This window comes from Perissodus microlepis, chromosome 23, assembly GCF_051167445.1.
Source record: "Perissodus microlepis isolate ML-2025 ecotype Zambia chromosome 23, ASM5116744v1, whole genome shotgun sequence".
NCBI lineage: Eukaryota > Metazoa > Chordata > Actinopteri > Cichliformes > Cichlidae > Perissodus > Perissodus microlepis.
Window position 1 is genome coordinate 5,603,706 of NC_140482.1, and position 25,033 is coordinate 5,628,738.

The following is a 25,033-nucleotide window of genomic DNA, read 5'->3' on the forward strand; positions in this document are numbered from 1 at the left end:
GATTCCTTTATCAGCTTCACACCTTTGAATATTTTGATGCAATACTCTTGACACAGCCCCTGAGACTGCTGTTTAACCAATACAGAAGTTAAAATAATTTCATCCTATATAAAAGCATGTAACTTCTCCTTAAAAGCCTTGTCATCTGTTTGACTGTGTTGGTGTCTCACTGTGATTTTTTTTTTTTTTTTTTAATTTATTTACACCTTAAAATTTCCTTTGACTCTTTCGTGACTCATGCCCATTTACTCCGTCCTCTCCACTCGTGTCGACTGTACCAGTCCAGCGGTTTCAATAGCTGTAATTAGCACACCTATCAGCCTTCGACTTTCCTTGTGTGTGTATAATGTGTCTTGAATGTTCTGTCATCCAGAGTTTGTACAATAACTCACAGGCAGTTCCCCGAGCCTTGCTGCTGAGTTTAATACTAATCCTACTCGACTGGAATGCTGAAGCTTCACTTAACAGCGTGGCTTCTGTGGCTTTTTGTCATCGAACCTCACAGACAGGGAGAGACATTCGAACCCCCGTTAAACAGGACTACTCTGTGTAACTGAAAAATAGGACCACTATGTTAGAGATTTTTTGACTTACAGAGATCCTGGACAGTAAAGCATCTTGAAAAGAGATACATTTTTATTCATATATTTTTGTAGTATTTGTTTTGTTTATGTCGTTTACTTCACGGATTTATTATTATTGTCACTTGTAATTTGAAGCCATTTTTTACTGCTTTACATATTAGTTAAAATCATAGGTCTACTTTTATATTATTTATACTTATTTTATGTTGCATTATAGAAGTCCACAAGAACTTGCTATGTAATAAAATTTAAAAAAAATGCTCAAAGTAAATCCACATATATAAACCAGTAAATTACAGGTCTTTTCTTCTTGTAACAAATAGCATATATTGTTTATACGAATCAGACAGTGATTTTTTTTTTGTCCATGTTGTTTTCCTGAACTGTCAGATAATGCACAGCAAGCAAAAAACTGAAAATCTGATAAAATACAGATGTTTTTGATTTAACGATTAACTAACACGGGGGACTCATGCATTAACAGAGCACACATACAATAGGCTTGCCACGTATTAACCATGGAACACCTCTAAGTTTTGAGTGCACTTTATTAGGTACACCTTGTTAGGTGGAGCCCAGGATGGGCTCCTTTTGCTTTCAGAACTGCCTCAATTATTCTTGGTTTAGGATAACAAGATGCTGGAAACATTCCTCATAGATTTTGGTCTATATTGACATGACAACATCACACAGTCACTGCAGATTTGTCAGCTGCACATCCGTGATGGGAATATCCCGTTCCATCACTTCCCCAAGGGGATTGAGATCTGGTGACTGTGGAGGGCATTTGAGTACAATGAACTCATTGTTATGTTAAAGAAGCCAGTTTGAGCTTTGTGACATGATGTCTTATCCTGCTGGAAGCAGCCATCAGAAGATGGGTATACTGTCGTCATAAAGGGGTGGACATGGTCAGTAGCAATACTTAGGCAGGCTGTGGCATTTACATAATGATCACTTGGTACAAAATGAAACACACTGTGCCAGGAAAATATCCCCCAATCCATTACACAACCACAACGCCAAGTTCTAACCAAATGCCAAACCAGAAATCATCAGAGCAGGCAACATTTTTCAAGTCTTCTATTGTCCAATTTTGATGAATTGTAGTTTCCTATTCTTACCTGACAGGAGTAGTGTCTGGTATGGTCTTTGGGTGCTATAGTCCTCCTGCTTCAAATTTTGCCATGTTGTCCATTCAGAGATGCTCTTCTGCAGACCTTGGTTGTAATGAGTGGTTGTTTAAGTTACTGTTGTTCCTTATCATTTCTGAGCAGTCTAGCCATTCTCCTGACCTCTGGCATTTTCACCAAGAAAGAAGGTGCTTACTGGCCCTTTGAACATGAACAGTCACATTTAAAATCACACACAATAAAGAGTGTTTGAAAAGGTGTACCTAATAAAGTGTCTGCTGAGTGTATAACAGCTGAATAACAATGAGCCTCATACTCTTTTAAAAATGGACATCTGTAACAAAAAGCCAACCTAAGGTGAATTCCCAAGTTTCATGAAAATTATTTTAGTTCTAAAAGAAGATGCAACTTTCACTCAGTTTCTGTTCAAATTATTCACTGTATATTTAAAAAAAAGAAAGAAAGTAACTTGAAAAAATTCTTGAATTAATAATTGTTAATGCTGTGATTAGTTTTGCCATACTTAAGATGATGTAAATATTTGAGGAAGATGTGAAGTTTTATGGGGAAAAATTCAGCAGTGGACCTAAGTGATGACAGAAGGGGGAAATTCCAACTTGGGCAACAAGCAGACACGAGAGGAGACTCAGGAGAAGTAGGTAAAAAGATATGCGAACTAAATGCACACCAGGGAGAAGGACAGCAAGAGATGAACTCAATCAGAGAGTAATAAGGGCAGGAAAAGAACAAAAGCAGGAAGTATAAACGCAGTCACATAAATTTCAAAATAAAACTGGAATCAACTATGCTAAACACAAAGAGTAAAGCCAAACAGACAATCAGGAAGACACAGGAAGGAACACAAAGAGAAAATGAAAATACTTACAGTAGAAACTATTAGAAAAATTAAAAAATATGGGAAACTACAGAGACTTGTGTTACGGTGTTCTGATGTGTAAGGTGGTTTAGCTGACCAATATTAAATTAATTAAATGTTCATTATTATTAGTTTTAGTTTTTATTTCAGTCTTAGCATACTATAGATTTTTTTTTTTTTTTTTTTAGGTTTCAGTCCTTTTCTGAATTAATACTGTGGGTTTTTTTCTGTCTTTCTTTTTCCCATTGTCTTTTCCAGTAAGTCTGGAGGGAACTCTTCTTCCAGTGTGGAGGATGAGGTTTCTGCCTCTATCCGACCACTCATATCCTCAGCAGGTGAGAACATCGGACAGGGGGAGAGGGCTTTTAATAGCCAGCTGCCAGCTTAGAGCCAAGCTTCTCGGCCACAACAACATAGAGAAAATAAGACTCTAAAACCTTCCCATGTCTCTGCGTAGAGCATAAGTTCAGAGTTGTTGGTACATTTTCCCATGATCCTCCTCTTCCTCCAGTTGAGGACTGCAGGCGCTCTGAGACTGGGGCTTACCACAGTGTGAACCCAACGACAAGACTATGACCCCCCCTCTGAACTGCACTCATGTGACTTTGTGAATATAACCTTAGGACAATAGAACTGCTTTTTTTTTTCTATTTTTCATATTATAGTTATCCTTGGTAGGTTTCATTTGTTATGGCTTATAATGGAAAGTTGCATATGTGAAGCATGTTGGAGTGTTTCTGAAATATTCTGGTGACTCCTCCTGTGGCAGCAGCTACTGACATCACTGTCGCTGTCTTCTCTTTCCTCCTACAGGAAAGCAGAAACAGAAAGTGGTAAGTTGGTGACGGTAAAACACACTCATATACTATTCACTCAATTCTTGTTGTTGTGACAGGAACGGGTAGCATTTAGAGGAAGTTACAGTAACATAGCGTACAATACTTCAGATCTACTGAAATATCCAACAACAAGTTATAATGATTCTTGTGACGCCAAAGTGCCATCACTGCGCAACATAATACATTATGATAGTTTTTTTATTGTAAAGTACCTGTCTCTGCTGTGTGGATTAAATATGAAGCCACATGTGGTTACTTAGTCTTACTGTTGCATAAAGGAGAGGAAAATGGGGGAAATGGTTGACCTGGCTATACTAACCCCCCCCCCAAAAAAATCCATTAACATCTTATGTTTATTATATTTACACTCTTCAGTTTGTAAGGGAATATGACATAGATCAGTACATATATAACAAGCATGAGAATTTATGCATCAGGCCATTTTTGCAGAAATATGTTGATTGAGTGCCAGAAAACCCAATCAAACCAAAGGCCAAGGAGTTCAAAACCAAGTAATCTAATCTAATCTAATCTAATCTAATCTTGTAAATTATATAAAAGTTGGGATCCAAAAAAACTTACCTGAAACATTTCTCATTATGAACATTGTTTACTGTCAGCTGATATACTTAGAGAGAGACAGTGTAATAGATCATTATAAATTGAATTAATATCCGAATTTTGTAGGCAACTGCATATGCTATTTGGAAATTCAACCACCCCTGAATGCTTAATGTGAATCAGTCTCATCCATTTACATAATTTTAAGTTGTGCAGTTGAAAGACCTTGGTTTGATTCCAGAGAAAGTTAAGCAGTGACGTTAAAAGACTATGCCATGTCACCAAAAGTATTATTAATATTTACTTTGTCCTAAACTTCAATGTTTTTATTCACCACAAAATATACCGCAATCTGATATTGTTATTACCTTGTAATGCACAGTTTTTGTTTAATAAAATGTGGCTTGGTGTCGTGGTGGTACCTTTATTGTGAAATTGGGTTCAACTGTAGTTTTGTGAGTGTTTGGGCAAAATCTGTGTACAGTGGTCGTTTATGTAGCAAATGATAAACACGGTGCATTAACCACATTTTGTAAGCTAACATGTTAAATTAACGTTTATTTGAGATAATGTGTTAGATTTTTTTGTAAAGTTGAGTAAAGTTGGGACAATCTAAACGTATTCTTAATATTCTTATTTTTTTTCTTTTTGCTTCAATTGTGACAAATTAACTTACCATTTGCTACATGCCCTGACATGGCAGTAAACCAGCTTCCCATTTACTACGTGTGGTTGTGTGTTGAGCTGACTCTGCAGTCCAAAAACCCGTTTCTAGGCAGACGTTTCGCCTCGTCACTGTAATGAAAGCATAGGTATAATAATGACGTCTTAGCTTTATTTAGTGTTGCAGTAACTCATGATAGTGAACCAGCATCAGCAAAAGCAGGTCCTGCCCTTAATGCAGCCATCATTATCACACCTGTGCTTCTCCTGCTGTGGCGGAGCCACGGCGTCTGCTATGAAAAAGGTTTATCGCAGCTGTCTGCTTTGCTTTTTCGTCAGTCTGTTGTCTCTTGTGGTTTTATTTTTGTCAGCCTGAGTGTACCGCTGCTTCTTTGTGTTAACAGACGGAGCACATCCCCCCGTATGATGTGGTTCCCTCCATGAGGCCTGTAGTTCTGGTGGGACCCTCACTCAAGGGCTACGAGGTAAGCTGCCTGCCTCTACAGCCGAATGAACAATCGGATGTTCTCACGTTAAAAACAAACAAACATGAATAATCTGAATTTAATTACAAATAGGACAAGAAATGAGATGACTCCTGTACATTTTTCACTGAGTCCCCCAAAATAGCCTTCTGTTGGCACTGTTAATTATGAACGTGTCATCGCCCACGTAACATCCAGATTGCAGCCAGACTAGCGAGGAGACGAAGAGTTCAGATAAGAATATGTTGAGTAATTGGCAGATTTTTGCTTGTTGCTTCCAATACTGCTGATAATTGTGGCTTGTAGAAAAGCAGAATACTAGAACTGCTTTGAGGTACATCTGCAGTGCCAGGTATGGGACTGCGAATACTCCTCAATGATCACTAGCTTGTAGCTAGCTGTGTCCGTCATGTCCGTTTAGTGCTGGGAAGTCTAGACTGTTCTCAACTGTGAGCTGTGAGAGCCAATCAAAACCTTTCAAAGTAAAACCTAAAAGCTAGGAGTGTCTGAATGCTGACTTGTGGAAAGGTTGTTATTCAACAATGTTTTTTTTATGTTAAACAATTAAAAATACTTTCACTGTTATGTAAAATTTTTAAAATGTAAACGTCTTGGTGCTCTAAAGTATGTTTGTACAGACAAATTATGGTCAGTTATTACAGTGGTGCAGGGTGCATGCCTTTTACCATGTTTCCTGTTTTAAAATACCAATTATAACAACAAATATCATAGGTAAATGAAAAGAAAAAACTTTATACATAAACAACAGTACATTTCATTGATTTATGCTGCGTTTGGTCACATGGTAACTATCTAAGCTGATGATGTCATTTCCATATTGCTTGCTCAGATGGGGCATCCGACATCATTATGTTTTTTTTAGCAGCAGTAAAGTGCCATCTGTCTTGTTGTCCTGGATTTGCCTGATGGATGGTGGCTTATTCATACTGAGGATCACAAAGCACACAAAGCCATATTCCGAGATTAAGTCCCTGACCAATTTTTCATTTTTGCTTCGCAGGTAACAGACATGATGCAGAAAGCACTATTTGACTTCCTCAAACACAGATTTGATGGCAGGTAAAGACAAATTAAATGCACACTTCTTAGGAAGAACTATAGAACTATTTTAATTCTAACATAGTCTTTATTCACTCCCAATAAATGGTAAGTAAAATATAAAGTTACTTGGAAGAAGATAAAAATATGGAGAGTAATTCTTATTGGTCCTTTTTCTTCTCTGTGCAATCTTCAAAATCGAGTCAGTGCCCTGGTTAAAAAAATTATGTCTTCTTTATTACAGGATAACTATCACACGAGTCACAGCAGATATATCGCTGGCCAAAAGGTCTGTTCTTAACAACCCCAGTAAGAGGGCCATCATAGAAAGATCCAACACTCGCTCCAGTTTAGGTGAGTTTCACGTATATGTTGACTGAGCTATAGTCTGAAATTGTGAAGTTTAATTGTAAGTAGTGAGAATCATGCAAATGTCTAATGTCTGTCTTTGTCCCCTTAGCTGAGGTGCAAAGTGAGATTGAAAGGATCTTCGAGTTGGCCCGCTCCCTGCAGCTGGTGGTTCTGGATGCCGACACCATCAACCACCCTGCCCAGCTTCTCAAGACCTCCCTGGCCCCCATCATCGTCCATGTTAAAGTCTCCTCACCAAAGGTACTCGGATCATAGTCAGACCTTCAAAGAGGAAGATTTTTGTCGCACTAAGAAACATTTTTACTCTCTCTGATGGGTTTATTATCAATCAGGCCATGGGTTACAAGGTTATCAAGTCAAGGCTGGACAAAACAGGAAATTAAGCATATATGATCTTCACAGTGACTGTCCAACAGAGTCATTCAGTTGGAGACAAACATCGAGAACAAAGGTAATGGTCTCTCTGTTAGGCTCATGTTGTTTATCCACGGGTGTTACAGCTCATCACAAGCACAGTGTTACCTCAAAACTAGCATGAAGTCCTGTACTTTTAAAGCCTCTGATGAACACACGTGTGTGTGTTGGGGGGATATAAATCTGCACTTTGGCACTTTTGCATGGGAGAGTATGTCTTCTTCACCTCATCCCTCAGCACTGGGACTACAACAGTAACCACTTTGATCAACTGTTTGTCTTTAGGATTAAGTTTAATCAGACTGAGAATCTGCTGTTTACTGTTTGCACGTGTTTTACAAGACATCTTCCTAGCATGCTTTAATACTGTTGACCAGTAAAACTGACCAGTGTACAGACAAACCAGGAAGAAGCAGCAATATTAGGCGTATAGCATCACTGCATTACTGAGGTCATGAGTCCTCCAACATGTTTGGACTGTTTATTTATTTCAACCAATAATTGTTACTTGTTTTCATCACATTGGTCATAAAAGTTCTGGCTTAATGGTGATCATAAATAAATATTCTGAGGCTAAATTTGACACAGTTTAACCCCATTGGGTACAATATTTATTTGTAGATGTAAACATTATTAAAAATCCCAAATTCTAAGAAGAAGGTGCAGATGATATGAGCAGACAGTTCACCCAAAACTGAGATACTTTTGGTTTCTTTGTGTGCGTTTCTGCTCTTTCATCCAGGTTCTGCAGAGGCTAGTCAAGTCCAGAGGGAAGTCCCAGAGCAAACACCTGAACGTCCAGCTCGTGGCAGCAGACAAACTAGCCCAGTGTCCACCGGTAAGCCAACTTTCTCCTCCTGCGCTGGCTTGTGTGGCTCATTGTTCTCGTACTTTTACAGTTTCTGTATATAAAAAGTTGCCCATAAACTTTGTTTCTGCACTCCCAAACAAATGCATCTTAAGGTCAAACGAGAGTCAGGGAGATTTTTATGTCTTGGAGAGCAAAAACTGGAAGCATTTGTATTTATTGAAGCCGTTGATATGATGTTTATTATCATTAGTCCTTGTGCTAATGTACATTCATAGCTGAGCCTCACATACAGTGTAAGAGTGGACATAATGTATTTCACGTGTCCTCTGCTGCTAACAGGAAATGTTTGACATCATCCTGGATGAAAACCAGCTGGAGGACGCCTGTGAGCATCTCGCCGAGTATCTCGAGGCATACTGGAAAGCGACCCACACCTCGATGGCGACGCCCCTGAACCCCCTGCTGGGACGCAACCTGGGCCCCACCACACTCACGCCCTACCCCACCAGCATCTCTGGACTGCAGGTACACATCCACCTGTGCCAAAATTATTTTCTTTGACCTTGATGGGTGTGGTTCAGATAATAAAAGTAAAAAGAGTAAACCCAGCCTATTGCAAATCATTTTTACTCATTCTCCTCTTCATTCATGTTATTTAAAAAGAGTTATACCTTCTGAATTTGTAGCATTTGTTTTTTGAAATAAATTGTTGTGTCTAGTCACAACAGTTGGAGTTGTGGCATTTTTGTTCTCTGGGAAATAACAGTTTGTCCATTAAATCTACACCAGAGTGTTGGCACTGTAGCATCCTGCATAATCCAGCTGTTTTATTATCAGCTTAAAGAGAAAGATCCCTGATTTAATGTGTCAACAAAGAAACCATTGATGCTTCCCTCTGATAACCTTGCTGATATGGAGTGAGCTGTTCTTAGTGTGTCTTCAGTGAAGAACCATGAAATGTTAAATATTTTCAGTGGTGCCAGAGCCTAAATTTCTGTCATGCTCAAAAAAAAAATACAGAAGACTCTGTGTCAACGCAAAAGTCATGTACACATTTAATCCATGCATGTTGACTCAGTGTGGACAGTAAGGGACAAGGATAAGCATGTTTATCAAAATGCAAAACTTGTCTAAGTATTTTTACATTATACTTACTGTCATTGTCGCTGTGATCTTTCTTCTTCTCCCTGCGTCATCAGCAACTCAGCACAGTCCCACATATCAGAGAAAGTTAAACCTACACAAGTGTGTCGTTACATTAATACATTTGGTCAAACTTTTTGGCTTTGCCATGTGTTTGCATGTTATTACTGTCATCTGTTTGCCTAACCGCGCAAATCTGACAGTGCATGTTTGATTCGACCTAAATTCTATCTCTGGCTCCTCCTCTTTTTGAACAGATTTTCACGATGTCCATGCTAAGCAAGTCATAATCCTATTTGCTGCAGGCAGTGAAATCTACACCCACTGATAACTCCCCATTAGAAATTGAAAGCAAACACATGTGTGCATTTGTGTGGATACTGTGTTATTAGGTCTCTTCCTTTCCTCCTGAGCCTTATCTATGTCCTTGGTATGTTCGTGTGATTAGCAGAGCCAAAGAATGCGACAGAGCAACCACACAGGAGACCACTCGACCCCAAATGAACGTCGCAACCTGATGACATCAGATGAAAACTACCACAACGAGCGGGCACATAAGGGACGCAACCGCATGTCCTCTGGCTCCCAGCATAGCCGAGAGCAACAGGACGCCTACCAGGACTACCAGGATCCCTATCAGGATGCATACAAGCCACATCGCAATCGCAGTTCACCGGGCAGCTATAGCCATGACTCCCGGCACCGGCTCTGAAAACACTCCTCTCGCCACAGTGGCCCACACGGCCCAAAATTCCACCCAAAATAAACGCTGCAATAGAGCCAAGATGGTCCCAAATTGTACCTTTCCCCCCACCCCTTTCTTTTTGATCTACTTGGCTATTTTTCCTCTTTCAAAGTAAAAAAGAATCACATTCAGGTATTTTCTTTTTAATCGAGCTGTCAGGGCAAACCCCTATCAGTCAACAGTGTGAGTAGTGAGGAGGTTCAGGCCAACATTAACAAAACTTGTAAAATTTCTTTAAGTTTCTGGGACCTTTTTGGGATTTTACTAACATAATGCTCAGCAGATGTGCAACACAGTGCTTGTTGCCGGTGTCAACAGTCTAATTATGGATAGTAGACAGATGGTGATGATGTACTGTATGGGCTTCTGAGTGCCTGAAGCGTCACACCAGGTCAGATGGAAGCCCTCTGCACACAAACTGCTGAAAGGCTGCTGCCCCCTATCCTGGGCCATGTATAAATCCTCTCTTCATTTAGCTTATTGCATGCTTGTAGTTGATCAACCTCCGCATCCACTTCACTGATATTTTACTCTGGATTCTCCCATGATGAGGTGTAGATATGGAGGTCCAATTTTCACCTCGTTGTGGATAGGCGCTCGGTGGTGGGTTTGTGGGTTGGTTATGCAGATGATATCTGGCTGCTAGTTTTGAAAACTGGTGCTTCACATTCCCAAACTATTTTGCTATTTGAAAGTCACTTTGAGCAAGGCCAGCTTTTGTGTAGCATAGCTTCAGGATTTTATTTGGGTGAAGACCCTGACCGTCATAAGCAGAACAGACTCTGATGGTGCTGGGATCAGACCTCTGTTACACTGTAGAGGAAGGCAATACTGCTGCTGTTCTAAACAGCTAGCACTTAGAGAGTTAGACAAGGCAATAGCTGAGACTGTGTGATATTGTAGTGGTTTACAATAGCAAAATTCTACTTGAGATGCAGTTGATACTGTTGAAATATGGACTGGCATTAAAACCAATGCAGGAGGAGCCTCTTTAGCTGGCTGGGATGTTCTGTCTTGACATTTTCGCCCCTGCCAGCGTCTTGTTTTTCTTCTGTTTGTTTGCTTGTTTGACGTGAAGTTCCATCTGCTGCTGAAGCTACAGGTTATTTTGCATTTGTTAGCAGTAAAATCACAGTTACGTAGAGGTAAAACACACATGGATGTCGGTTAGCATTAAGTCAAGTCACTGGTTAATCTCTGTCAAAGTTCCTTTTGTTGGCTTTAAGGGGTTGAAATGATATAAATGTTACACGGCAGGATTGGTTGCACCATGTTCGTTCCCTGTGTAGCTGGCATGTTTTCCTGACTGCAGAGCATGTTCCCTCCAAAGGTAAAAAAAAAATAAAAAAGCCCACTGTAATCAAGTTGGTGTTTGTACAAGTATGAGGCACGTTTCTCCAAAAATAGAAAAAAAAGAAAAGAAAATGTCCCAAACTGCAGACGAATGATATCTCTGGATCCTTGAGGGTAATCGCTCATTCAGTACACTGAAACGACACAAGCAAATATTTTGATAATTTAGAAAATGTTAAAGTGGCCTGCATGGTATAAAAGTGAAGCCATCTCACTGATAAGTTTCTGTTAGACCAGAAATATGTTATATATTAGAAAGTGCACTGAAACAACCGACACAGGCTGAACCCTCACAAAAAAGGGCAGTTTGCCCACATGGTGCTTTGTATGGAGCATGAGAGCTGCTGTGTTTGCTAATGATGATCTTAAGTTTTGTTAACAGAATTTGCTGTACATATCCCATTCTTTTAAGAGATAGTATTATCTTGTGATTCTGACTTAATCATCTTACTATTTCCAGATAATAAATGGTACCATTGGACCAACTTTAAGGTTTTCTATTAAAACAAAGTACTTTAAAAGGTATATTAGGTAACATTCAAGTGTCCTATTATAGTTTATGCAAATAAGAGAAAGTCATGAGGATAAAGTAAGGAATCACGTTGCGTGTTATCAGAAGATAATAAGATGAGTAAGTCGTCAAGAAACAAGAAAAACTGCTGTAACATTCTTTATTATCTTGGAAATTTGTGCTCTTTCGATAAAAACTATTGTAAATTTGACAGTTTTTTGGCTTCCATATTTCTCCAGGACCAAAAACACAAAGAACAACCTAAATGCCTGTTTTTGCAGTGTACCTCACAACTTCCTGTATGTGATATGATACATACAGGAAGTGAGTGACACGGCTACATCACAAGGATTCAAATGTTTTCTTTCACTGTATGGAGGACCAAACGTGCCATATAATTAAATACTAAATTTAAACCACGTTTACTGAAAAATGAATTAAATATAAAGTATTTATTCCCCCAAGAAAATCAATCAATCAATAACACTGAAAAACTGAGTAATAACAATCTACTGTAATAACACAGTGCAGTTACTTTTAACTAGTTTGCTTTAAAAATCTATTTATTTTTTTAATAAGCTTAGTTTGGTCCCAATCATGGCAAAATTTGAGCTTGGCACACCTGGAGAAATGTGATTTTTAGGAAAATTACCATATGTACAGTAAGAATTAGAATGTGTGTCAAAAGAGTTTTCTTTGGCATGTTAAACAAATACATCTATTCTAAATGTTATTTCCCTTATGACAAAAACGATGTACAGTACTGACTGCTGCAGCACCAAATTAGATTGGTGCCTTATAAATAGCAAATTACTATTATTGTTTTGTCCGAGATCTATACAGAGTGTTCTCATAAACGTTTAATAGGAAGTGGGAGCTGTTTTTAGGCTGATTTTTATTATATTACTTTTTTTTTTTTTTTTTTAGTTAAACATGTTCAATTACGAATAAGTACAATTTGTTCACAAGATTTTTCAAATTTGATTCTGGTATGGTGTTCTTATAAATGACATCAGATGGTGATGTAGCTACAGCACAAATAAGGATAAGCATGCTGCAGCCACTAGGTGGCAGCATGAGCAGGCCTAATAAAGTCTGTGTTGAAGCTGTAAAAGAAAATTAGCACTGAAAATCTTTGGTTGCTTGTGAGGTGCAGAGTTGTCCAACATAGGACATTAGCTTTACTAAATCTTGATGATATGCACTTCAGCTCGTCAGGAGGAACTTCTTCAAACTGTAGCATCTTTATTTGAATATTCAAAATCTAGACATGAACCACGACCCATATTTAACAGTCCCCAACAGTTCTACAGCCTGAAACAGTTTTGAGCTGTTGGGAGGCCTGATTAGATCATTTGGGGGTTTTTTTTTAGAAAAGGAGGCTGACGTGACATAATTTGACTTTCCCTGATTTTAAGCAGCTCTTATAAATGGATTTAAATGTAAAAGAAGGTGCAGTGGATCACTTTGCATAGATCTGGATAAAAGTGCAGAAATAAATAATTTATGAAACAAATTGAATAGCACAAATGAGTAAGCAAAAACTACAGTGGTTATTGAGCAGCTGTTCCTACAATGTGAATCTGGGATAAAGGCACAGATTGTTTGTTTGCCTTTGTTTCCTGGTTATTTCCATGTTATCCAAATGGGAAAAGAGTGCATAAAACTACTGTTTACAAGCAGCTTATCTGTCTCATTGTGCCCCATAGCATAAAATCCATTGGTTGATTGAACAGCGAGACATTTACCATTCAAAATCAAACCAACCAATGCTGAGCTGGGCTGCTTGAGACAATCAGAAGGGATTTCCTGACCAGCGTCCCACCATTGCTCTCTTTATGAAGAGAAATGTAAGAATGAAATAATGCCACTTTCACTCACAGACCTCCAGACCTGCTTTTCTTTGTTCCTTCTGACTTTATGTGTCAGCAAAAGTTTCTCTGCAAGCAAAATTCATCTTTGATTGATTTTTTTTTTCTCTGACTAAATCTCCAGGTGACCACAAAACACAGGACGTGTAGAGAAGATTTTCTTTGGTATAATATAAAACACAAAAAAGAGCGAGAAAGTAAAAGAATAAACATTTATTCCAGTAGAAAAATAATACATGAATATTTGCTGTCAATTATTTTTATAAGAGATAAATGTACATAATGTCTTTGAGATGCGATTTGCTGTATACATGTGCTGAAATAAGACGAAGTCAACCCGTGTGGGACAACAGCAAGGTCCAGTATACAAAGTTTCAGTAATGTGCAATACAAGACGGCATGCTGTTTTAAAATGAGGAACTTCATGTACTGTACTATGCAACCGCAAACTGTGTACATCGCTTCATGCTGTGGCTTCTCCAAACACCCTTTTCCAAGCAGCTTCATCTGGACTTTTAGCGGATTTTTGTGTTTCTCTCTGTTTTTTTTCTGTGGAAGAAGAAAATCTAAGCGGCTAATGCGGTATTGCATGCATAATAAACCACTCTAATTTATAAAAAGGAGTTCAAGAAAAATACATGGAACTGGAGGTGACTGTGTTTCAGCCAGAGCTTCAAGTGACTTAAAAATATTTCTTTTTCAAAATAAAAGAGTCGTTCTAAAGTCGTGTGCTTTAAATTCTTTAAGCAATGTTTCACACAAAAGATAAAAAAACCCCAAACATTATTTGTCATCCTGCTAGAAGTAGCAATCAGAAAATGAGTACACTGTAGTGCTGAAGGGATGGACGTGGTCAGCAACAGTACCCAGGTTACAGCATTCAAATGAAGCTCAGTTGGTATCAAGGAGCCCAAAGTGTTGAAATAGTTTTACACCATTATACCATCAACAGTATGATACATATTAGTCCATATTCGCAGTTGATCCACACTTTCATGTCGTTTACACCTAAATCTGACCCTACTATCTGACTATCACTGCAAACATCAGGACCAGTCAACATTTTTCCACTTTACTGTTTTTGTGTGTGAATAGGTGAATGAGCCATGTTGTATAAATTGCTACAAGTGCTCAAGTACAGTAGAAAAAACCCCAGTCCATTTACCTGAGCTGGATTGACTAGGTAATCTCTCATGAAAAAACTGAAAAACTGCAGATGAATTAAACTACATGCGAAAAGGTAATAGCACTTAAAAAAAAACCCCACAACCTTACAGGTATTGAAATTTTACAAAACATAGTTTTCGCAAATGTTAAGTAAATAGTTACAATGCTAATATTTTACCGCTATGTCTGTTTCACATTTTCATCACCTAATTATAACATCTAATATTGCCTCTGGTATTTTATAAAGAGAGAAAATTAATACAGAGTAGTGTTGAGTTTGGCTTACTGAGTTTATTCAGCCTCTACGGAAAATTAATCTCACACCATGATGTGTAGTTATACTACACTGAACAAAAATATAAATGCAACACTTTTGTTTTTGCTCCCATTTTTCATGAGCTGAACTTAAAGATCTGAAACATTTTCTACATACACAAAGGACCCATTACAATCAAATATTGTTCACAAATCTGTCTTAATCTGTGTTAGTGAGAACTTCTTGTTTGCCATGAACATCCATGCCACCTCACAGGTGTCGCTTGTCAAGGTGCTGATTAGACAGCATGAATATGGCACAGGTGTATGGGGTGCCGTTTGTAAAGTGAAACATGCTGAAATTAACGGCAACATTTTTCCACATTTAGCTCAAAACCTTACAAAAACATGTTTTTTCGAGTCATTTTTTACAATATTTAGTAAAATGTTTGTTACTTTTCATATTTAAAACACAATTTTAAATGTTAAATCTAAATGTTAAATCTAAATGTTAAATCTAAATATTATATTTAAATCTAAATCTAAATGTTAAATGTTAAATCTAAATGTTATATTTAATTCTAAATGTTAAATGTTAAATCTAAATGTTACAGGAAACTAAATATTTAGCTAACATGCAAATTAAGTGGACTTGTGCTGCAGCGATTGTGAGACTGCAGCTGCTGAGAGTCCACTACTGCTGAACCTTTGGATGGCCGACAAAACAAATCTTCTGATGTTTTCAGCTAAATCGCTGCAGGCAAGAAGTGAAGCCACTCATGGCGGTGAGAAGTGACCATCAGGGGAGAGCAGACACAATCTGACTACTACCAGCACAGTTTTGCACCAGAGGTTTTCGTAAAGCTTTCATTTTGGTATTTCCGTTGATCCGTACAATTAATTTGCATGTTAGCTAAATATTTAGTTTCCTGTAACATTTAGATTTAACATTTAGATTTAAATATAATATTTAGATTTAACATTTAACATTTAGGTTTAACATTTAACATTTAGATTTCAATTTAATATTTAACATTTAGATTTAACGTTTAACATTTAGATTTAATATTTTACATTTAGATTTAAATATAATATTTAGGTTTCAATTTAATATTTAGATTTAACATTTAACATTTAGATTTAACATTTAGATTTAACGTTTAACAATTAGATTTAACATTTAGATTTAACATTTAAAATTGTGTTTTAAATATGAAAAGTAACAAATATTATACCCCATGCTGTAAAAAAATGAATCCAAAAAAAACCCCCCATGTTTTTGCAAAGTTTTGAGCTAAATGTGGAAAAATGTTGCCGTTAATTTCAGCTTGTTTCACTTTAAAAACGGCGCCCCGTACATGTGTGCCTTAGACTGCCCACAATAAAAGGCCACTCTGAAATATGCAGTTTGATCACACAGCACAATGCTGCAGATGTTGCAAAACCAGTCAGTATCTGGTGTGGCCACCATTTGCCTCACACAGTGCAACACATCTAATGGAGATGTGTTGCACCTTGTGAGGCAAATGGTGTGCAATGGGCATAGAGTTGATCAGGCTGTTGATTGTGTGCTGTGGAACGTAGGTCCACTCCTCTTCAATACTTGTGCAAAGTTGCTGAATATTGGGAGGAACTGGAACACGCTGTCATATACGCCGAGCGTCCCAAACATGCTCACATGTCTGGTGAGTATGCTGGCCATGCAAGTATGGGATGTTTTCAGCTTCCAAGGAATTGTGTGCAGATTCTTGCAATATGGGGCCATGCATTATCATGCTGTAACGTGAGGTTATGGTCATGGATAAATGGCACAACAATGGTCTCAAGGATCTCGACACGGTATCTCTGTGCATTCAAAATGCCAACAATAAAATGCACTCATGTTCATTGTCCATAAACCCACCGCCACCATGGGCCACTATTTTCCATGGCTGTATAAGAACAAGCATGTAGCCATGCAGTCTGCCTGTGCAACATTCTGCTTACCCAGTCAGAAACACTGTCATTGCATCCATTCAAATATTATTTTAAATGTCATTTCTGTCAGTGTCAAACCTTTAAAACTGTATAATTGTTGATTGTAACAGAACTTAAGCATACAGGAAGTATGCTTAAGTTCTGTTCAGTTTGTTTCTCTCCTCACCCATGACAGGCTGTTCCTGCAGAGAACTCCCAGGTGGAGATTTTACAGTTCTTGTTATTATTAAAATAGATACATAAACACATAAATCACTGAAAAGATACAGAGTAAATAAAAGCCTACATTCAGTGTCCCCCCCCCCCCCCCCCCATGATGTAGAGTGCCTTAAGCTTTTTTGGCAAGGAAGGGTCCAACTGCACTGCGACAGCCAGGGTAGTGAGGGGGGCGGTGGCTATGAGGATCACCTGAAGGCAGAAGACAGTTGTATTTTGATAACTGTTGTATTGATAACTGGTGTTCTCTTGTTATTTATGACATAATTATAACATTATAACATATGCATCTTCTTTTTTTAAATAAAAATGTGTTGAGACAATTTTTCAGTCGGAGAAATTTGTGCTTTACTAAGATGAAAGTTTATATAGAATTTTTCATGTGCATATGTAAAGAGGAAGCAAATGTGTCAGGTTAGGGCTGTGTGCAGGCAGGAGTGGGAGTAGAAGGACCCAATGTGCAGACACTCGGAGGCGGAAAGTAACTCAAAACTCAGCTTTTATTGCTGGATGGCAAAAAGTGGCAAACGTAACAAAAATCCAAATAAACTTACATGAACAGGCAGACGGAACACACAGCATAAATGAGAGTAGATCACGACACAGACACAAAGAAACACAGGGCTTAAATACACAGAGGGAGCAATCAGGGAATGGGTAACAGGAGGGAAACACAGCTGGGGCAAATCAGGCCTAACGAGACAAGGGGAAGCAAAACCAGACACATTAACATCAGACATGGACTTTCAAAGTAAAACAGGAAACATAACACAGACTCACAGGCAGGCACTATAACAAAGGGAACAGAGACGTGGGACCAGGGCAGACACAGACACTGACTGGACGTGGGGATACAGCAGACAGGGGAGACAGCAACTATGGAACACAGACAGAAAACCAGAACACTAAAACTCTAACCAAACCCCACCCAGAGAACCTAACCTAAGAATAATCCTAAAACCCATAAAGCAAAGCTAGAATATAATGAAATAACAAAATCAAAGAACCAAAAACACAAAACACTGGGTCAACGACCCAGGGACCCTAACAAAATGTACCATCAATGAAGGCAGCTTACTATTTGTCAGGTGATGTGATTTCATGTGTTAGAGTTCAATTAATTTGAACTCCACATCACCATTACACCGTTTTAAGAAAATGGAAACTTCAAGGCACCTCTATTGACACAATGTTGTCACTGAACCAAGCCACAAAACATTTACAGAATATGAGTATGATAGATGCATTTAGATAATAAAGCCATTCCACTTCCCCAGACAGGTTTGACAAAGCCATCTAACAGCAGATCCAAGCCTGGAGCATCTGGATCCGGGACATCCCCAGCCTGTCTTTCCCGTGGTAATCACCCGCATGCTGTTTGCGGGCCAGCAGAGGCTTTGAGCAGCCACGATACACTGGAATCTGTATTGTAGGTTGCATTTAATAGCAGGTCATCCAGCATGCAGCCATGCAGTCAGATCTGTCACCATATCCATGTATAAGGCTCTCCCACACTCTGCTCAAAACTTACATCCAGTGTATTGCAGACTTTCAGGACACGCAGCGTGTTCTTGAGGACTTTCTCCAGGGGTGTGTTGCCATGGCAGCAGGTGATCCCCAAAATCTCCACATCAGGGTTGGCGAGGGCCACCATGATGGCCATAGCGTCATCCACCCCAGTGTCCACATCAATGATGAGTTTCTTCTTCATCTGTGTTTTTCTTTTCACATTGTCATAAGCTTTTACTTGTAGAACAACCTTATGTTTATAGTAATTCCAAAATATGAACATGAAATACCAATGAAAGACTCCTTCAACGGGTTTTACGGCCAAGGCACGAGAATATACTTTAGATCCCTTTTACAGCTTTGCCTTTAGGCTAGTTTTCAGTGTTATAATGTATGCACTATTCAGTGTTCAGAATTGCATTCTAATGTTACTCTAAGTTTCACAGTATAGTGAGATTCTAAGATGACCTGAAGTAACAATAAAATGTATAATGCTCCCTTGGTGAATGGATTCTGACAGATGTTTACAACTTACTGATATGAGCCACTGCAGCTGAATGCTGTGATCTGAAGAGTGGATAGAATTACTTAGAGAGAGGCTGCATTAGCTTTTGGCTAACTCTGCCCAGTGGGAGGTGGGAATTCCTTCATAACCTCTGCAGTGTAATAATAATAATAATAATAATAAATTTTATTTATGAGCGCCTTTCAAGTCACCCAAGGACACTTTACAATAGGATAAAACACTTAGTAAAACAATGGCAGAATAAGAACAATAAAACAAAAGCACAAGATAAAATTAACAAACAGTGGATTCACAGTGAATATGCAGATTTGAACAGATGAGTTTTGAGTTGGGATTTAAACTGTGGGAGAGAACCAATGTTTCTTATTTCTGGGGGCAGAGAGTTCCACAGCCTGGGAGCAGAGCAGCTGAAAGCTCTGCTTCCCATGGTGGTGAGGCGGAAGGAAGGTACAGCAAGCTGGATAGAAGAAGAAGAACGAAGTGAACGGGCAGAACAGGTGGTGGTTAACAGGTCAGAAAGGTAAGGAGGAGCGAGGTTATGAATGGCCTTGAAGGTGAGCAGAAGAAGTTTGAAAATTATCCAGAATTTCACAGGGAGCCAGTGAAGTTCCTGAAGAACAGGGGTGATGTGCTGGTAGGAGGGGGTTCTGGTGATAATGCGAGCAGCAGAGTTCTGAACCAGTTGAAGCTTATGGAGGGATTTTTGGGGGAGACCATGCAAAAGAGAATTGCAGTAGTCAATACGGGAGGTAACAAGACTATGGCAAGAATGGACGTAGACTAGGTGGAAAGAGAAGGAAGCAATCTGTTAATGTTATGTAGATGGAAGTAGGCAAAACGGGTGAGATTATTGATGTGAGATTTATAGGAAAGTGAACTGTCTAGGATGACACCAAGGCTCTTAACCTGAGGAGAAGGGAAAACTGTGGAGTTATCGATGGTGAGTGAGAAATGGTTTGCCTTCAAAAGGTTGGATTTGGTGCCAATAAGGAGGATCTCAGTTTTATCCTCATTGAGCTTTAGAAATTAGAGGTAAACCAGGATTTTAACTTGGATATGAAAGGGAGGAAGGTGGGAGGGAGGAATCAGGTTTGCAAGAGAGATATAACTGGGTATCATCAGCAAAACAGTGAAACTGAAGATCAAATTTGCGGAAGATGGTACCTAGAGGGAGGATGTATATTATGAAGAGAAGAGGGCCTAAAACTGAGCCTTGGGGTACACCAGAGGTGACGGGGAATAGACGAGAGCGGAATGATCTTAGTTGAATAAACTGGGAACGGTCGAGGAGATATGATTGAAACCAGGCGAGGGGTGTGTCAGAGATGCCGAGAGAGGAAAGTCTGCTTAGAAGTACGGAGTGAGAAATGGTGTCGAAGGCTGAGCTCAGATCTAAAAGGACGAGAATGGTGAGAAGACCAGAGTCAGCTCCAATTAGAAGATCGTTAGTGACTTTAAGTAGAGCAGTTTCTGTACTGTGACATGAGCGAAAACCAGATTGAAATCTCTCGTAGATGTTATTATTAACCAGGTGTAAATGAAGTTGAGCTGCAAACACTTTTTCGAGTATCTTAGAAATGAAGGGTAGATTGGAAATCGGACGGAGGTTGTTAAAGTTGTTAGGATCTAAAGAAGGTTTTTTCAGTATAGGAGTGACTAGAGCAGTCTTCAATAAGGAGGGAACAATACCGGTGGTGAGAGAAGAGTGAATGATAGCAGAGATGAGTGGGAGTAAAGAAGAGAGGCAGGATTTCACAAGCCCCGTGGGCATGGGGTCAAGATGACATGTGGCAGGCTTTGATTTACATATGAACTCGGAAATATCAGATAAATCAGGAAAATGAAAAGTGGAAAACGGCTCAAAAAGGAGAAAAGGTTCTGGAGAGGGCATAGACACAACATTTGATCTGAGTTGCTGGTGGATGTTATTGATTTTCGTAGTCCAGAACAGCATCAAGGAGTTGCAGGTTTCAGAGGAATAGAAGTGCGGTGGTAAAGCGTTGGGGGGTTGAATTAGTTTGTTGAGAACTGAAAACAGAGTCCTTGCATTACCCTCATAAGAACTGATCATACCAGAGTAGAAGCTTTGTTTGGCCTTGTTGATGGAGTCTTTATACTGAAGTACGTGGTATTTATAGATTTCTGAATCAACATTTAAACCAGATTTCTTATATTTACGCTCTAGCTGCCGAGCTTTGGCCTTCAGAGCTCGGAGGTCAGAGGTAAACCAGGGAGCAGAGCGAGCGAAGGAAACAGAGTGGGTTTTTACAGGAGCCAGAGAATCAAGGACAGTGCGTAGACAATTATTATAATATAACAACAAATCATCAGGAGTAGAATAGAAGTCCGGAATCTGAACATTGTCCAAACTGGTAGTGAGAATGTCCATATCAATGTTCTTGATGTTGCGGAACGAGATGAGACGGGTTGGCTTGGTAGAAGAGCAGCAGAGAGTGAGATTAAATGAAAGGAGGAAGTGGTCATTTATGGGGATTTCAGTAGCAGAAAGATTCGAGGGAGTAAGACCAGAACAGCAGACCAAGTCCAGGGTGTGTCCTTTAGAGTGAGTGGAAAAGTCGATAAATTGTTTAAATTCAGAGCCTTCGAGACAGGAGGAAAAGTCTCTGGTGAGCAGAAGGTCATTATTGTCCATGTGAATGTTTAAATCTCCCACCAAGATCAAATTTGGGAAGAGAGATGAAAGATGGGTTAGTAGATTAGCAAAGTCACTGAGGAAGACAGGGTTAGGTTTGGGGGGGCGGTATACAGTAGCTATGATGGTGGGAATGGGTCCAGTCAGCTCACATGTAAGGACCTCTAGAGAACTAAAGGTATCAACATTAACTGGCAGGACTTAAATTGTAATTCCGCCTCTCATGAGAAGGAAGAAAAAACTTGAAGATCATAATTGATGTATCTGTGCTTGCCAGGTATTTGGGAAGCCAATTACACTCACTTTATAGAAACTTGTGTCTTGACTCTAGAATAATGTTTAACTCACCGACTGCAAGATATTCAGGTCCTGTGGCTGCAAAATAAGCGAAGGTCATTACCCCTCTATCACCATTCTTGACTGTTGACATGAATTATTTGTGCTGATATGTTTGGATTGTTTTTTATTTGACTCTGTGCATAATGGCCAAACGTCTCCAATCTGGTTTCATCTGTGCAAAGCACATTGTTCAAGAAGAAACGTAAGCTATGTAGCCATGCTCTTTTTAGAGAAAAGTTTTTTTTCTCGTAATCCTTCTATAAAAGACATAACTGTTTGGTTGTTTTCTAATTATACTGTCATGAAGTTTAACATTCAACATACTAACTGAGGCCTGTAGAATCTGAGATGTAGCTCCTGGCGCTTAACAGTGTTTCTGAGGATTGCACAGTTTGACCAAAATCTTTTACATCTTGTGAGACAGGTTTGGGCTTGGTGACGCTAGCCCTGACCTGAGCCTAATCCACAGCATTCAGGAGGTCTATGGAGTTAAGAGCAACAATGTTAGCAGCAGCTAACATCTGCTTCTGGCACTCCTCTTTTAGTGATATTATGGAGTTCTGCTGGGCCAGTCACATCTTATTGATCAGCTCTGCTAAATCCCTGACGAGTGGTCTCTTTGTGCCCTCAATCTAAGGTGGAGAGGAAAGAAGATCAGATCATGTGAAGCAAACTGAACAAATTATGAAGAGTGAAAAGGTGATCAAGTATGTTTATATATGGTGAAATTATATCCAAGCCCTTATATAAAAAACTTTATATATGAAGTTTCTTATAATACTAATGAGGTCGATATTTAGACATAGAGCAATTAAAAGAAATAAAAGAAACACTTTGAAAACCCATCAGATTTCATTGGCCAAAGGTAATCCAGGACCGCACATGCTCCGCCCAGGTGGGGAGGAAGGTGGGAATGGTTGAATTTGGCGCCTCTACCCCCCACTCATCTGTCCTTAACCAGACTCACCAGAGAATTGGTTTTAGCCTCTTTCCACGCTTTAAGAAGGTTAAGGTGATATATTTGGGTGGCTCCTCCCCTGTCCGACCGTACCACTTCATAGTCTACGTCCCCCACTCACCCTGTGACCATGAAAGGTTCACTTTGCAAGTAACTTTGCGCTGAAAATAAGGGAGCAATACAAGCATCTTCCAGTGAAAATTGTCTATGAATAGTGCCTCTGTTGTGCTGCTGTCATTCCTGGGCCTGGAGCAAATTCTCTCGTGATTACCTCCCCAACATGTGCAGCTTTGCTCTCAGGCCCAGAACCTATTGAATCTAATTATTAGGTGGGCTCAGACCTTCCTCCCAGTTTTCTTTATTCAAGTCCAACAAGCCTCGTGGCTTCCTGCCGAACAACAACTCAAAGTGAGAAAATTCCGTGGAGGCATGGGGCACCTCCTACACTGCAAACAACAGAGGGTCTAACCAGAGATCCCAATTGCGTTCATCCTCATGAGTGGAGGACTGGATTTTAAAGTCTTATTCAGCCGCTCCACCAATCCATCAATCTCAAGGTGGTAGATGCTGGTCTGAACAGATTAATGCCCAGTAATTTGTATAGCTCTTTCAGTGTGTGAGACATGAATAAAGTTTCCCGGTCAGTCAGTATATCTTTCAGGATGCCGATGTGAGAGATGACCTGAAAAGTGCCTGCGCCACACTCTTTGCAGAAATGGTGCGCAGCAGCACTGCCTCTGGATAATATGCATAATATGCCACATAATCGACTAGAACAAATACAAAGTGATATCCTCGTGCACTCTGATAAAATGGCCCAATAAGGTCCATGTCAGTGAACTTAAACGGGACCTCCATTAACAGCAATAGGCATAAAGGCACTTTTGGAATGGCTGGCTGGTTCACCAGCTGACACCACAGACACATAAGCCCACATGCTTGGCAGTGAAAACTGGACCATTATTCACCGTGGGGTTATAGTGAGCGACCTGGAAAATCAATTCCCAGCAGCTTTTAGGCACCAGCAAGTGGGTGTGCTCTTTTTCCATGCAAGTGTCACAACTCACTTGACACATGATCTCTAATCAATACAGCGCTGTTTCAGGGCGCACCATATGAATATCAGTTTTAATCACTGATCAAAGGCTGAGTGTAGAGTTTCATCACAAGATTCTAGTTGGAAATTTCTCATGGACTGAATTGCTGGAGGTGGTGGGGCCTCATGAGAAGCCCCGACATGCCTGATGACCTTGTGTCACCCCTGAGCGCAGTGCAAAGGCTACATGCTGCAAAAGCTCATGAATGCATACCCACACACTGCCTTATCAGGCCAATCTGTCCCCAGAACTAAGGGATGTGTCAGGCGCAAGCTAATTGGCCTTATATTTAATTTGTAGCAGCACTATGGGATATTTGTGTATGTCCCCATGCACACACCTTACATCCACCCACTCTGCCTCCAACAGTGCAGAACCAGGGTTTGGTGGACTAGGGTCTGCGTGCAGCGCAAATTCACAATAGCTTGAAGTATACCCCGGGACACCTTACTGGAATGCTGTACATCTCTCCCGGACCAAGAAGGTCCTGGTTTTAAATTTGCTCTGGCGCCTTTCTGTATGGAGTTTACATTCACTCTGTCTGTGTGGGGATGGAGTTATGTTAACTGTAAACTCCAAATTAACCATAAGTATTTATGTGAACGTGAATGGTTATCTGTCTTTGTGTCAGCTCTGCAACATATTGGTGACCCCTGTTCAGGGTGTAGAATGAGGAAGAAAGGTGACTGAATATGAGTATAGCACAGCTTTTTGATGCCAGATGGTGTGAATATTTTGGAAACTGCTGATCTACTGAGATTTTCCTAAACAGGCATCTCTAGGTTTTACAGAAAATGGTTTGAAAAAGAGAAAATATCTTTATGGAGGCCTACGGATGGCTTGTCACTCTGGAACACAAAACAATCATTCCCAAAAAATCAGTTTTTATTTCTTGTTATGAACCAAACTCACGCA

General features: G+C 39.6%; 1 protein-coding gene across 2 annotated transcripts in view; it reads left to right on the forward strand.

Moving 5' to 3' along the window:
- LOC146360853 (voltage-dependent L-type calcium channel subunit beta-4-like) overlaps nt 1-14,144 on the forward strand; it is a 28,090-nt gene extending 13,946 nt beyond the window's left edge. For both annotated transcript variants that reach the window (XM_084921255.1, XM_084921256.1), the window contains 9 exons: nt 2,853-2,929; nt 3,408-3,427; nt 5,062-5,142; nt 6,164-6,222; nt 6,446-6,555; nt 6,662-6,813; nt 7,730-7,825; nt 8,138-8,323; nt 9,390-14,144. In XM_084921255.1, the coding sequence (XP_084777381.1) occupies nt 2,853-2,929; nt 3,408-3,427; nt 5,062-5,142; nt 6,164-6,222; nt 6,446-6,555; nt 6,662-6,813; nt 7,730-7,825; nt 8,138-8,323; nt 9,390-9,653 (1,045 nt within the window). In that variant the 3' untranslated portion in view covers nt 9,654-14,144. The remainder of the gene's footprint in view (nt 1-2,852; nt 2,930-3,407; nt 3,428-5,061; nt 5,143-6,163; nt 6,223-6,445; nt 6,556-6,661; nt 6,814-7,729; nt 7,826-8,137; nt 8,324-9,389) is intronic.
- Nucleotides 14,145-25,033: the final 10,889 nt, after the last annotated feature.